Source organism: Lagenorhynchus albirostris, chromosome 13 (assembly GCF_949774975.1).
Source record: "Lagenorhynchus albirostris chromosome 13, mLagAlb1.1, whole genome shotgun sequence".
Classification (NCBI taxonomy): domain Eukaryota; kingdom Metazoa; phylum Chordata; class Mammalia; order Artiodactyla; family Delphinidae; genus Lagenorhynchus; species Lagenorhynchus albirostris.
In genome coordinates this window covers 24,705,155-24,719,429 of record NC_083107.1, presented here as the reverse complement: position 1 = coordinate 24,719,429, position 14,275 = coordinate 24,705,155, and the positions used below count along the sequence as shown (strand labels likewise).

Below are 14,275 nucleotides of genomic sequence, written 5' to 3'. Positions count from 1 at the left end.
GGCTCAGGCCTGACACCCAGCTGGAGCACAAAGACCCAGCCAGCCACACGGCTCAGAAGAAAAGGAAGAAAAAAAAGAAAACCAACAGAAAGGACCCCAAACCAAATGGTAAAAGCAAAACTAAACAGACAAAATCACACACAGAAACATACACACTCATAAAAAGAAAGCAAAGAAACAAAAATAACAACCAAAAAAGAACAGTCAGAACCCTAGGAAAAATGTTAAAAGCAAACCTAAACAGACAAAATCACACAAGAAAACATACACATACACACTCACAAAAAGAGAAAAAAGAAAAAAAATTTATAAATTTAAAAAATAATAAAATAAATTTAAAATTTTAAAAAGGAATTGAGCAACCAAACCAATAAACAAATGGAGCCAACAAATCAATCCACCTATGATAACAAGCACTAAAAACTAAACTAAGATAAACATAAAAACCAGAAACAAATCAGATGCAGAAAACAAACCCCATGTCTACAGTTGCTTCCAAAGTCTGCCACCTCAATTTTGGGAACTTTTATTGTCTATTCAGGTATTCCACATGTGCAGGGTTCAACAAGTTGATTGTGGGTATTTAATCTGCTGCTCCTGAAGCTGCAGGGAGAAATTTCCCTTTCTCTTCTTTGTTCACACAACTCCTGGGCTTCAGCTTTGGTTTTGGCCCCTCCTCTGCCTGTAGGCCACCCTCAGGCATGTTATTAGGGCTCTCTTGCTCACTCAGGCCAGGGAGAGGGAGGGGTATGGTAGTCGTAATTGGAATGCCGTGCAAGCCTGCAGTGGCAGAGGCCGGTTTGACATTGCAATGGCCTGAGGCATGCCATGTGTTATCCCGGGGAAGTTGTCCCTTGGTCTCGGGACCCTGGCAGTGGCATGCTGCACAGGTTCCCAGCGGGATGTGGTTAGTGACCTGCACTTGCACACAGGATTCTTGTTGGTGGCGGTTGTAAGGTTAACAGTTCATGCCCATCTCTGTGGTCTGAGCTGATAGCTGTGGCTCATGTCTATCTCTGGAGCTTGCTTAGGCAGAGCTCTGCCTTCTGTGGGCACATGGAGTACAAATTCCCTCTCCTCATGCACCCCAAAACAATGATCTCTTGCCTCTTCAGCAGCTCCAGACTTTTCCCCTGACTCCCTCCTGGCTAGCTGTGGCACACTAACCCCCTTCAGGCTGTCTTAATGCAGCCAACCCCAGTCCTCTACCTGGGGTCTGACCTCTGAAGCCAGAGCCTCAGTTCCCAGCCCCCACCCAACCCAAGCAGACAAGTGTCTCAGGTTGGTGAGTGCTGGTCAGCACTGATCTCCTGTTGCTGTGCTCTCCTCTGTGGCTCTGAAGCTTCTGCCCTGCCCACACCCTGTCCCCACCAGTGAAGGGGCTCCCTAGTGTGTGGAAATTTTTCCTCCTTCACAGCTCCCTCCCAGAGGTGCAGGTCCTGTCCCTATTCTTTTGTCTCTGTTTTTCCTTTTTTCTTTTGCCGTACCCAGGTACGTTGGGATTTTCTGGCCTTTTGGGAAGTCTGGGGTCTTCTGCCAGCGTTCAGTAGGTGTTCTGTAAGAGTTGTTCCACATGTAGATGTATTTTTGATGTATTTGTGGGGAGGAAGGTGATCTCCACATCTTACTCCTCTGCCATCTTGAAGGTCTCCCCTTTGATATTTTGGATATTAACCCCTTGTCAGATATATTGTTTGCAAATATCTTCTCCTATTCAGTAGGCTGCCTTTTCACTTTATTGATAGTTTCCTTTGCTATGCAAAAGGTTTATAGCTTGATAGAGTCCCATTTGTTTATTTTTGCTTTTGTTTACCTTGACATATCCAAAAAAAATACTGCTAAGACCAATGTCAAGGAGTATACTGCCTGTGTTTTCTTTTAGACATTTATGACCTTACATTTAACTCTTTAATCCATTTTGAGTTTATTTTTGTATACGGTGATAGAAAGTAGTCCAGTTTGATTGTTTTGCATGTAGCTCTCCAGTTTTCCCAACACAATTTATTGAAGATTGTCTTTTCTCTATTATATATTCTTGCCTCTTTTGTCATAGATTAATTGCCCATATAAGTGTGGGTTCATTTCTGTCTGTCTATCCTGTTCCATTTATCTATGTGCTTGTTTTTGTGCCAATGCCATACAGTTCCAATAAGAGTAGCTTTGTAGTATAGATTAAATTAGGGTGTGTGGTACCTTCAATTTTGTTCATCTTTCTCAAGATCATTTAGTCTATTTGGGGTTTTTTGTGCTTCCATAGAAATTTTAGAATTATTTTTTCGAAATCCATGGGGAAAAAAATGTCCTTGGTATTTTGATAGGAGGAATTGCCTTGAATCTCTATATTGCCTTGGGTAGTATGGTCATTTTAACAATAGTAATTATTCCAATTTATGAACATTATATCTTTTTATTTTGGGTGTCTTCTTCAGTTTCTTTCATCAATGTGTGATAGTTTTCTGAGTACACGCCTTTTACCTACTTGGTTAAGTTGATTCCTAGATATTTTATTCTTTTTGATGCAGTTGTAGATCAGATTGTTTTCTTGATTTCTCTTTCTGATTGTTAATATATAGCAATGAAACAGATTTCTGTACATTAATTTTGTAACCCTGAAACCTTACTGAATTCATTTATTAGTTCTAATAGTTCTTTGGTAGAGTCTATAGAATTTTCTATATATAATATCATGTCATCTGCAAATAATGACAGTTTCAATCCTCTCTTCCAATTTGGGTCCTTTTATTTTTTCTTGCTTATTGCTGTGGCGGGGACTTTCAATACTATGTTGAACAAAAGTTGAGTGAGTGGGCATCCTTATCTTTTTCCTGATCTTAGAGGAAATGCATTCAGCTTTTCACCATTGAGTAACGTGTTGTCACATATGGCTTTTATGTTAAGTATGAGTAACATATTAAGATATGTTTCTATACCCACTTTTTTGAGAGTTTTAAAAATCATAAATGTATGTTGAATTTTGTCATAAGGTTTCTCTGCATCTATTGAGGTAACCATAAGATTTTTATTCTTCAATTTGTTAAAGTAGTGTATCACATCAATTGATTTGCAGATATGGAACCATCCTTGCATCCTGGGATAGATGCCACTTGATCGTGGTGTATGACCCTTTTAATGTATTGTTGAATTCAGTTTGCTAATATTTTGTTGAGGCTTTTTGCTTCTATGCTCATTAGTGATATTGGCCTATACTTTTCTTTTTCTGTAGTATCTTTGTCTAGTTTTGGTACCAGGGTGATGCTGACTCTGTAGAATGAGTTTGTAAGCATTATTTACCCATCAATTTTTTGAAATGGTTTGAGAAGGATAGGTGCTAATTCTTCTTTAAATGTTTTATAGAATTCACCTGTGAAGCTGTCTGGTCCTGGACTTTTGTTTGTTGAGCATTTTTTGATTACTAATTCAACCTCAATTACTGGTAATTGATCTGTTCACATTTTCTATTTCTTTTTGACTCAGTAGTGGGAGATTGTATATTTATAAATTTATCCACTTCTTCTAGGTTGTCCATTTTATTGGCATATAATTGTTCATAATAAATCTCTTATGATCTTTGAATTTCTGTGGTTTTGGTTGTAACCTCTCTTTCATTTCTGTTTTTATTTATTTGAGCCTTCTCTCTTTCTTCATGTCTGGCTAGAGGTCTGTCAATTTTGTTTATCTTTTCAAAGAACCAGCTCTTAGTTTCATTTTCATTTTTAATCTTTATTTTATTTATGTCTGCTCTGATATTTATTATTTCTTTTCTTCTACTACTTTTGGGTTTTATTTGTTCTTTTTCTAGCTCTTTTAGGTGTAATGTTAGATTGTTTATTTTGAATTTTTGTTTTTCCTGAGGTAGGCTTGTATCCCTATAAACTTTCTTAGAACTGCTTTTTCTATATTCCACATGTTTTTGGATCATTGTCTTTCCATTTTCATTTGTCCCCAGCTATTTTTTAAATTTCCCTTTGATTTCTTCAGTGACCCATTCGTTGTTTAGCATGTTGTTTAGCCTCCATGAGTTTGTGTTTTTTGTAGTATTTTTCTTGTGGTTGATTTCTAGTCTTATACCATTGTGGTTGAAAAATGTGCTTGATAGAATTTCAATCTTCTTAAATTTGAGACTTGTTTTGGGGTTTAACTTGTGATATATCCTGGAGAATACACCATGTGCCCTTGAAAAGAATGTGTATTCTGCTACTTTTGGATGGAATGTTATATATATATAAAGTTTTATATATATTTATATATATATATATATATATATATAAAGTAAGTCCACCTGGTGTAAAATGTCATTTAAGGCCAGAGTATACTTATTAATTTTCTATCTGGATGATCTGTCCATTGATGTAAGTGGGGTGTTATGTAATGTCCTTCTTTGTCTCTTGTTACAGTCTTTGTTTTAAAGTCTACTTTGTCCGATATAAGTATAGCTACCCCACCTTTCTTTCCATTTTCATTTGCAGGGAGTATCGTTTCCCATTCCCTCGCTTTCAGTCTGTGTGTGTCTTTAGCTCTGAAGTTTTATTTTTGTTTGTTTTGGTTTTTTTTGCAGGCAGCATATATACAGGTCTTATTCTTGTATCCATTCAGCCACTCTATGTCTTTTGGTTGGAGAATTTAGTTCATTTACATTTAAAGTAATTATTGGTAGGTATGCATTTATTGCTATTTTGTTACTTGTTTTCTAGTTGTTTTTGTTGTTCTTTTTTGTTCCTTTCTTTTTATTTTGCTCTCTTCCCTTATGATTTGATGACAATCTTTAGTGTTATGTTTGTATTCCTTTTTCTTTGTGTGTGTGTATGTATCTAATATGTATATATATATGATTATTTTAAGTCGATCTCTTAATTTTGAATGCATTTGAGCAACCCAGCATTTTTACTGTTACACCCCACATTTAAAGTTTTTGACATCATATTTTACATCTTTTTTGTGTGTGCACACCTTAACTACTTATTGTGCCTATAGATGGATTACTGTTTTTTTCTCTTAACCTTCCTATTAGCTTTATAAGTGGTTGATCTACTTCCTTTGCTTATATTTTCCTTTACCAGTGAGATTTTTCCTTTCATAATTTTCATATTCTAGTTGAGGTCTTTTCTTTTTCACTTAGAGGAGTCCTTTTAACATTTCTTTGAAAGCTGATTTAGTAGGCAGAATTCTTTTAGCTTTTGCTTGTTTGTAAAACTCTTCATCTCTCCTTCAATTCTGAATGATAACTTTTCAAGGTAGAGTATTCTTGGTTAAATGTTTTTTTTCTCCTTTTATCACTTTGAACATATTATGCCACTTTTTCTGGTGAAAAAATTTCTGCTTAATAGTCAGCTGATAGTCTTATGTGAGTTTCCATTATTAACTAATTGTTTACTGCTTTTTGATGTTGTCATATTTTTCACTTTCTCCAGAGGTCAGGTCAGATCCATGACAGACACCCTGGGAGTAAGAAGACCATGTCAGTGATCTTTCTGTTCAGCTCATAGAGGTCCTTCCCACAGCCTTGACAGTACCAGTGGATGTTCTGAGAAGAACCCCAGCCATCATGCCAGTTTTCCAGAGGAGATATGTAAAGCTTTTGATATGGCAATAATAGCATGGATATAGTTACCAATCTCCCTAAAATGCCAATGTTGTCATGGTGACCTAGGCCAGGGAGGCCAAGACTTCTGCTGGAGGCATTACTGATCATCTTGAGGGACTGGTCATACATCATGTTTCACTGCCATCACATTGAAACATCAGCTAGGCAGCATCAGCAGAAGGGGCAGAGGTGATGATCCTTTGGTATCTATACTTTAAGTGAACCCCAGGCTTCTATAAGGTAAGGAAGACACCAGTGGATTCCACATCATATTCAGCACTAGCATCACCCCCATTTGATATTTTAAGATGGAGATTTACTGCCATTGATCACAAGCTTTCCTGTCTCAGCTTAGATACTGCCATTGAACTTTCCATGGACACTAAAACCACAGATCATGTGGTTGAGGTCAAAGAGAGGACCAATGATGGTGACAATATTGCCTTTCCAGTGTTGAAAGAAGTACTCCCTGGTAATCATGCACCCTGTATGGCCAAATCTGTTTATTTTGACTTTCATCATCATGTCTTAGTGGAAAAGAACTTTCTCTTAAGGAGGCAAGATAGCAACATGATTCTATGTACCTAGTCTCTCCTTTCTCACATTTTCAATGAAGTAACCGAAGAGGAATTCATCTATATTAGCACTAGAACCTGGGGGTGGGTGTCAACACATGCACATGAAGAAATCTCTTAGATATATTGTGCAGACGGAACCATTGAGTATTGACATGAGATCCTCAGAGTAAACATAGTGGAGAGAATGAAAACGTGATGAAAAAAGTTCTCAAGGGCTTCCCTGGTGGTGCAGTGGTTGAGAGTCCACCTGCCGATGCAGGGGACACGGGTTCATGCCCCAGTCTGGGAAGATCCCACATGCCGTGGAGAGGCTAGGCCCGTGAGCCATGGCCGCTGAGCCTGCGCGTCCGTAGCCTGTGCTCCACAATGGGAGAGGCCACAACAGTGAGAGGCCTGCGTACCGCAAGAAAAAAAAAAAGTTCCCAAGGCCAAAGCATTCAACCCCTAGTGGTTCATAGGAAATGTGTTTTACTTGTCTATTGAGTATCAGCTGAAAATTTTTAACCAGGGGTGTAATGGATATTTTTAACAGATTGAGAGACCAGTTATAAAACTTGGACTAGTAGAAATTTCTACTAATACTTGGTAGTAGAAATGGAATAAAATGGATGAATTTCCCAAATATATTGACAGTACAATGATAGGATTTAGTATTGGATTGAATGTTGAAAGTAGCTGTCTCTGGGTGATGGATTAAAGGATGATTTTTAGCCACCTCTTTTTTCTTTTATACATTTTACAATTTTTCTAGCTGAACATTATTTCCATAATTTTTAAAAACTTTAAAAAAAATTTTCTTGAATACACCAAAAATGGATAACTAAATTATGTACAAGGCAGTTCCTAGAGAAACAACTTCCAAAGAATAAAAGTCCATAAGAGAAAAGCAAAACAGAAGAAACAAAGCAAGACTAGCAGATGGTAGGAATCTCTGTATCTCTGTATTTGGCTAGGCTGTTGTCAGAGTTTTTCTTCAGCAATGGAATGCTTTTCTTCTAATAAAATCTACACAGAGGCCCTGTATGTAACAGAAATCACAAGAGTACTATTCTGATTGAAGGGTTAGTAGACCCTGAGCCCCAACTACTTTACTTATGCTTGAGGTCACCCTCCCCTATTTCTCCCCTTCCCCAGGAACAAAAGACAAGGCAGTGTCTTTTGAGAGTGATATCAACAATGGTTGGCTTTTTCTTTTTTGTTTACTTGGCTTTAGGGATTTAAGCAGAGGTAGGTCTCTTTGATGTAAGTGATATACGGGTGACAGACAAAGCTGAGTGGAAGCCTGATTTCAAACTTTCATTGATCACAGCAATTATTGTGCACTGGATAGAAAAATGTATTTTGAAGGCAGTGCAGCACTGACTAGAAAATGCCTTAGATAGGACAACATTTTAGATGGAAAAACAAGAAAAAGAAATCTTTTATTTTTCAAGGAAAGAAAAGGCAAATGAGAGATGAGACCATGACTTACAAACAAAATGTTTGCACCAGGTTGGGCTTCCACCATATGTTTCTTTGATCTTCTGTGTGTACCTGGACACTTAAACAAGTCACAATGCTAAGGGAGCAGGGCCAATCCAGCGAAGGTAAGTGAGCTGGGCCATATGATCCACAAGCAGTCACTGCCCCTTGTCTGTTACCACTCAGACAATGAAGGAATGTAATTGTTCCTACCAAATTGAGTTTGCAACACAGCTCTAACAGTTTATGAATCAAGGTTGGCAAACCATACCTTTTAGGCCAATTTATCTGGGAAGAAGTTTAATGAAAAACAAGTTTATGAGGTAATTGGTTAAGAATGCACTCCTCTTCCTCTTCATCCTTATGGTTTCTGTGGCAGCTGCCTTGTTCTCTTAATAGTGTGCCCTTGTGGTCGAAGATGAAACAATAGGACTGAGCATAGACCCAAGTTAGACCAGTTCAACACCTTATCCTGAATTCTAACTGATTTCTCCAGGGATGGTGATCTAATTCATGATAGGCCTGTTAGTAACTCACAAGGGTTTCTGGATTTGAAACCAAGAACATCAATTAGTTATTTTCTTGCAACTAAAGAGATAAGCATTAAAACTTCATCTCATTCTACAGTAGCTGGATGGATTAAACAAAATTTGGTACATTCACACAATGGAATAATATACCTCTGTAACAAGGAAGAAACTAGTGATACATACATCAACTTGAGTTAATCACAAAGACACTATGGCGATTGAAGGAAGCCAGTTCTCCAAATTTACATACTGTATGATTCTGCTTATATTACATTCTCAAAAAGACAAAACTATAGTGATGGAGAACATATCAGTGGTTGCCAGGGGTTATGGATGGGGGCAAAGTGTGACTGAAAAGGGATAGCATGTGATAGTTTGGGAGGTTATGAAACCGTTCTGTATCCTGATGTGATAGTGGTTACACAAATTTATATGTGCATTAAAATTCACAAAATTCATAAGTATTTTTCAAAAGAAAAAAGTTCATTTTGCTATGATACTTTTAAAAATTAAAAAAAATTAAATTATTACAAAGAAACTCTCTCACCTGCAAGGAGAAAGCAGAGATGGCTGATCTACAGAAGATAGAAAGTAGAGGCTACAACTGGTGAGGGGAGAGAAGATATGAGAGATGAACCAGGGCACTTTGAGGCCCTGCTTTTCCAGCAGGTGTGTTCTCATTCTTGGGTTCCATGAGACAATCTTATATTCCCCTTTTGTGTTTAAGCTAGTTCATCTAGGCTATTTCACTTGCAATCCAGAATCCTAATTTCTTAGGGACTGTCTGGTTAAATTTTGCATTAGCTGTTCTGGAGCTGGAGAGTAGCTTTACTCTCTATAAGTGTAGTAGTGAATGGAGAGCTACTTTACAGATAATGTCACCTCAGTATTTAAAGGTGACATTGCTACTTGGATAATAAAACCCACATTCCCAATTGCTGACCCACTAAGTCCTAACCCTTTCCAAAAAGTCTCTCTCCCTAAGGTTGGCACACAACACCGGAAGTGCTCATTAAATCTAAGAAAATTAAGTGATATTTATTGTTTTACACAGTTTAGTTGACTATATGGTGGTAATTTTCACAAAACATGCCAAGAAAATTCCATGTTACTACATTGTTGGTGGAGTTTCCTTCCAAGGTGAAGGTTGAGGTGAGTGAAATCCAGAATACTTAGAGACCAGACATTCTTTTTGTCTAATCCCTAGAGTGACAAATACCTGGCATCTCCAACAAGATTATTTTTTTTTTCTCATGGAGATCTGTTCTATCTAATTCCACTAGGCAAATGCAGTGAGCATCTCCTTTATTCAGGACTGCAGTTTTCCTTGCTAGCAAAAGGGATAAAAGAGGGAACTATGCTAGGGACATTCATTCATATGATTACATCAACCATTAATAATGTTTTATTTCTCTCAGTGTGGCCAGCACTTTGCTTTAGTTTAGGAAACTAAAACTAGGATCAAGGAGATCACAACCATACAGGGAAATAGACTCTCCAATAAATATTTACATACTCGCAGCAGATCAGTATTCCAAAATGACACCCAGGAAGAAGTGAAGAATTGAGGGTGGTACAGGGCAACTTCTGGGAGAAAGTGACACATGGGTTTTAAAGGATGAGAAGGAGTTTGCCATGCTTCCAAGTGGGGAAGCTGTATATACTGAGAGAACACATGCAATGCAAGGGGGCATGAAAATAGGCAGTGGATTTGGAGGCTCAAAGGAGTCTGATACATGGAGAGAGGGGAGCTGAAGAGACCAGAGGGTTCAAGGTAAAAAGCTTGGACTTTTTATCCTGAAGGAGATGAGCAACTGGGTGGAGTTTTAGACAGGCAAATGACATACACAGATTTGCAATTTAGAAATGTCATTTTGGTGGCAGTGTGGATGGCTGATGAAAATAGGGCTGAATCTAATGGGAGGAAAATAAATTGGAAGTCCTAGACTATAATCCAGGTGAAAGAATCCAGTGGTAGTATGGGCAAAATTGGGAGGATAAATTTAGAAGACAGAATTGATAATGTGTGGTGACCAATACTGTGTAGAGTTGGAAAAGAAAGAGACTAGGATGCTGCTCACATTTATGATTTGGCATTACAGGTGGACAGGGAATGATGGTGTTAAGGAACAAGAGGGAAGACAGAAGGAGGAACAAGGTGGGTAAGTTTAGGTGGGTATGAGAAACATTGAATTCAAGAGGGAAGCTCTCTCTTTCAAGACAAATAAATCAGTAGGGAGGTCTGCCATTGGAATCAGAATTTTATTTTGTCAACAGAGCAGTGCCCTGCACCATGTTTTATCTCTTGAAATTCATGTAGAAGAAACAAAGAGAGGCAGGATGAGGAACCCAGGGAATTTTTAACAGACTGAAAATTAAAGCTTTATCATCTTAAACACTCCTGGACAGCTAGTGAAAGGTGAAGCCACTCTGATTATGAGCAGCACACAAAGGTGAACACAAACTACTAAAAGAGGCTGATTATGCCCAGCTCAATGCAGCGATTTTCAAACTCAGCAATCTAACCACCCCCTGTGCATAAGATTAGATTTGGGAAAAGTTCAAAACATTTCAGAAACAGCAGAAAAGGCAAAGGTTCTCTTGACTATGAAATTTGCTCTTGGTCACCAAGATTTCGTGTAACATTAAGATCACTGTTTTAATATGAAATTTCACTTTTTACTAGAAAAAATGGGAAAGATAGGCTTTGTTAATGCCTTATTGCTCCTATTATAAACCAAAAGACAGGGGCAGCAATTCTGATAGATGGAGAAATAAATGTTTTATTTTAAATGTTGATGTTGCAAAACAGAATTCATGATTTAAAGGCAAGCATCACTAATTTATATTCTTAGGATTTATGTTATACCTCTCTTAAACAGTCTCAACTAATTAGCAAATAAAGCAATATACCTCACTTTCTTTGTAAAACACTCTGACCCACACTCAGTCTGCTCAGTTACTCTGTAAAATGTCCCCTCCCATTGAGTTGTGTACTTACAACAATGAGTATTTCTTCCTCATCTAATTCCACTTGTTATGTTATATGTGCTATAATTAAATATTCCATAATTTGACAAGTGTGACTTCATAAAGAAAATGTTTAATGCTTTAGAAAGATTCAGGACAAAGCTGCTTAATAAAAAAGAAGAAGAAGAAGAATTAGGTTGACAGAAACAACTATAAATAACCAAAAGGAAAAGTGAATCTCTAGAGAGAATATATATATAGATTCTTCGCAAGCATTTTTTGGCCTTCATTCCACTTTATAGAAGCTGAAAACTGGGAATTGCAGGTGCTTCATTCCAAGTATGAACTCAGCAAGAAATACCATGTAAAACTCTAATCACTAGACCTAAGTTTTTGAAAAGCCATAATTTTATATCAAAGATTGTCATGTGAATATATTTATTTTTTGAGTTAACACAAAATGTTTGGTAAGTTTACATAAAATATGCCCTTTTGTTCTTCACCTTAATCAACATTTTGATTCTTGTCTACCTGCTGGTCCCATGACAACTATTGAGAGAGCACCTGCTAAATACTTTGCCCATTGGCTCATATAGCTTCAGTTATCATCAGAATACTGTCTCCAATCTCCTAACTTAAGACCCATTTATCAAATAGCTTATTGGCTACTTCCCTTTGTATATTTAGGGTATTAAAATAATAAACATAATATACCAAACATATACCAAAACATATTCACCCCCCACCCTCCACCTCAAAACTTCTCCCCATCCTGTGTCTCTTATCTCAGTAGACCCAACACTGTCCACATGAAGACTTCATCTCTGAATTCTTCCTAGCCCACTGTCACTAATCAATTCCTGAAGGTTGTGTGTGTATGAGAGAGAGAGGACTCCAAAATAATTTACATCTACCACACTACCACTTTTTTATTCAGGGCCAATTTAAACTCTCCTGGATTATGGCAACAAGTTCCTAATTGATCCTTCTGCTTCAATCCTGTTCCAATTCAATCATTCTCTTTTCCACAAAGTGACCTTTCAAAAATGTAAGTGTGATCATGTTAATCCTTTGATGAATATCTTGATAAAAATTATATGGTTTCCCTTTGTTCTTATAATAAAGTCTAAACTCCTCAACGTGGTTATAAGACCCCACAAGATCTATACTCTAATTGTGGCTCCAGCCTCAGATATTACTACTCCCCTTTCACATTCTAAACACCAGCTAGAATAAACTTCTTCCCTTCTAGGAACATACGAGGCTCCCTCTTGTCTCCTGGGCTTTGAATAGATCCTTCCTTCTTGGTGCACCTTCCTGCCCTCTCCACCCCATCTCCCCCCAAAACATCTTCTCCTGGATTACTTCCACTCATCCTATAACTCTCATCCTATAACAGGCATCACATCCACAAAACACCTTTAGCACGAACCCGCGTCCCCTGCACCGGCAGGCACACTCTCAACCACTGCGCTACCAGGGAAGCCCCAGACTTCCTTTTCAATTCAGTACTCCATCTGTTCCTACAGGGAAGTTTTGTTCTTTTTATTTTGAATAAAAAAGAAAGCTGGCATTTAATCCTGCTTCTTGCTTGCTTCTATTTGACAGCAAGTTTATGAAAATTGTCCCTTTTTTCCCCCTGGCTACTAGAAAAGTCCAAGCTAAAGTCAATGCTCAGTCAAAATAACCAGATTTTCTTGGGCATTTAGTAAATTTGTTTCCTGTTCCCTCTCCTTATTTCAAACTATTTTTATTTCTACTTTAACAACTGTACTGCAATTGTTTCTATTCTTGAAAGCTGCCTTAAACTTTCTGGAAGTTTTATGTCGATATAAATTATGAATAAATAGAACTCCTGTGTCCATTTTCTCCCTCACAGCAATCTCTTAACCTTTGCCCTTACTATAGTCACATTGCCTCCTCCTTTGGCCTTTCCACAGTCTCCATAATTATCCTTTGTTACTGTTCGCTGCAGGCACCAACATACTCCTGGAACCTCTCATTCCCTTCATTTTCTCCTTGATTTCCACTTGCTGGCCTTGAAACTGGTTCCCATGCCTGCCCTGACCCCTAAGTTTAGTGTTCATTGTTCTTCCCTGGCTCTGATGCCTCAACTCTGTGTCCCAGATCTTGGCCACCATGACACCCATTCCACTTGAGTGGAATCAGAGTCACCTTTCTTTCCACAAAGGATTCCCCAAGAGAAATTGAGAACTTAGTTGAGGGGACCTAAGAAGGACTTAGTTCAAAGATCTTACACCTTGGTCCCAAACTCCAGGCAATAAAATAACTAAGGTTTCCCTTTGGATGCTGAAGAAAAAGAGGTGAAAAGTTGTGCTGAGCTTTTGTCTCTTCCAAAGATCAGGATTGAAGAATATGAGAAAGACATGGAGAAGATGAAGAACATAATTCCATTTGATAAGATGACCATTGAGGACTTGAATGAAATCTTCCCAGAAACCAAATTAGGCAAGAAGAAGTACCCCTACCAGCCTCACAAGCCAACTGAAAATTTATAAACTCAACCCTGAGAGAAAGCTCTGGCCCTCGAATTATAAACTCTGCACATTAAAAAATAATTATATACTGCAAATAGTCATTTAAAATAATTTCAAAGAGACAGAAAGCCTGGATCAGATGGGCATTTTCTGTTAATCTTGGATGATAGATTTCTGTCTTATAAGATTCTCTCATATAAGAGAACACCTTAGTTACCCACAAAAGGCTCTGGTAAACAATAAATAATCCAGTGTGTTGGTGCAGGGAGCATCAATAAAACATTAAAGTGAGCATTACTGGTAACTAGAATGTACTTTGGTAAGGCCTCCCTTTGTATGAAGAATATTATGAGCACATGCTGTTCCACAAACAGCAATGAGGTGTTCTACTTTAAGAAAAGATTATTAATAAATGTGTGTTATTTTGAATGTGTATTTATCTGGCTTTCCGGCGCCATTGAGTCTTCATTCTCCCTAAGACTGAACACTTGAGGGATATGGACGTAGCTCCATGGCTATTTTTCCCCAGCTGCCAGTGATCTCTTCATCCTTGGAAGTTCTAGCACATTGTATCTTTCAGTTTTACTCTTTTCATATTATACTTTGCAAAGCAGCCATTATGTACTTTCTTATCTCCTCTGGCAGACTCAGGTAGAG

At 37.8% G+C, this 14,275-nt stretch overlaps 1 protein-coding gene across 1 annotated transcript in view; it reads left to right on the top strand.

Moving 5' to 3' along the window:
* LOC132531528 (ATP synthase subunit d, mitochondrial-like) overlaps nt 1-14,047 on the top strand; it is a 34,484-nt gene extending 20,437 nt beyond the window's left edge. The window contains exons 2-3 of the mRNA XM_060169376.1: nt 10,253-10,308; nt 13,481-14,047. Of these exons, the coding sequence (XP_060025359.1) occupies nt 10,253-10,308; nt 13,481-13,639 (215 nt within the window). The 3' untranslated portion in view covers nt 13,640-14,047. The remainder of the gene's footprint in view (nt 1-10,252; nt 10,309-13,480) is intronic.
* The last annotated feature ends 228 nt before the right edge of the window (nt 14,048-14,275 follow it).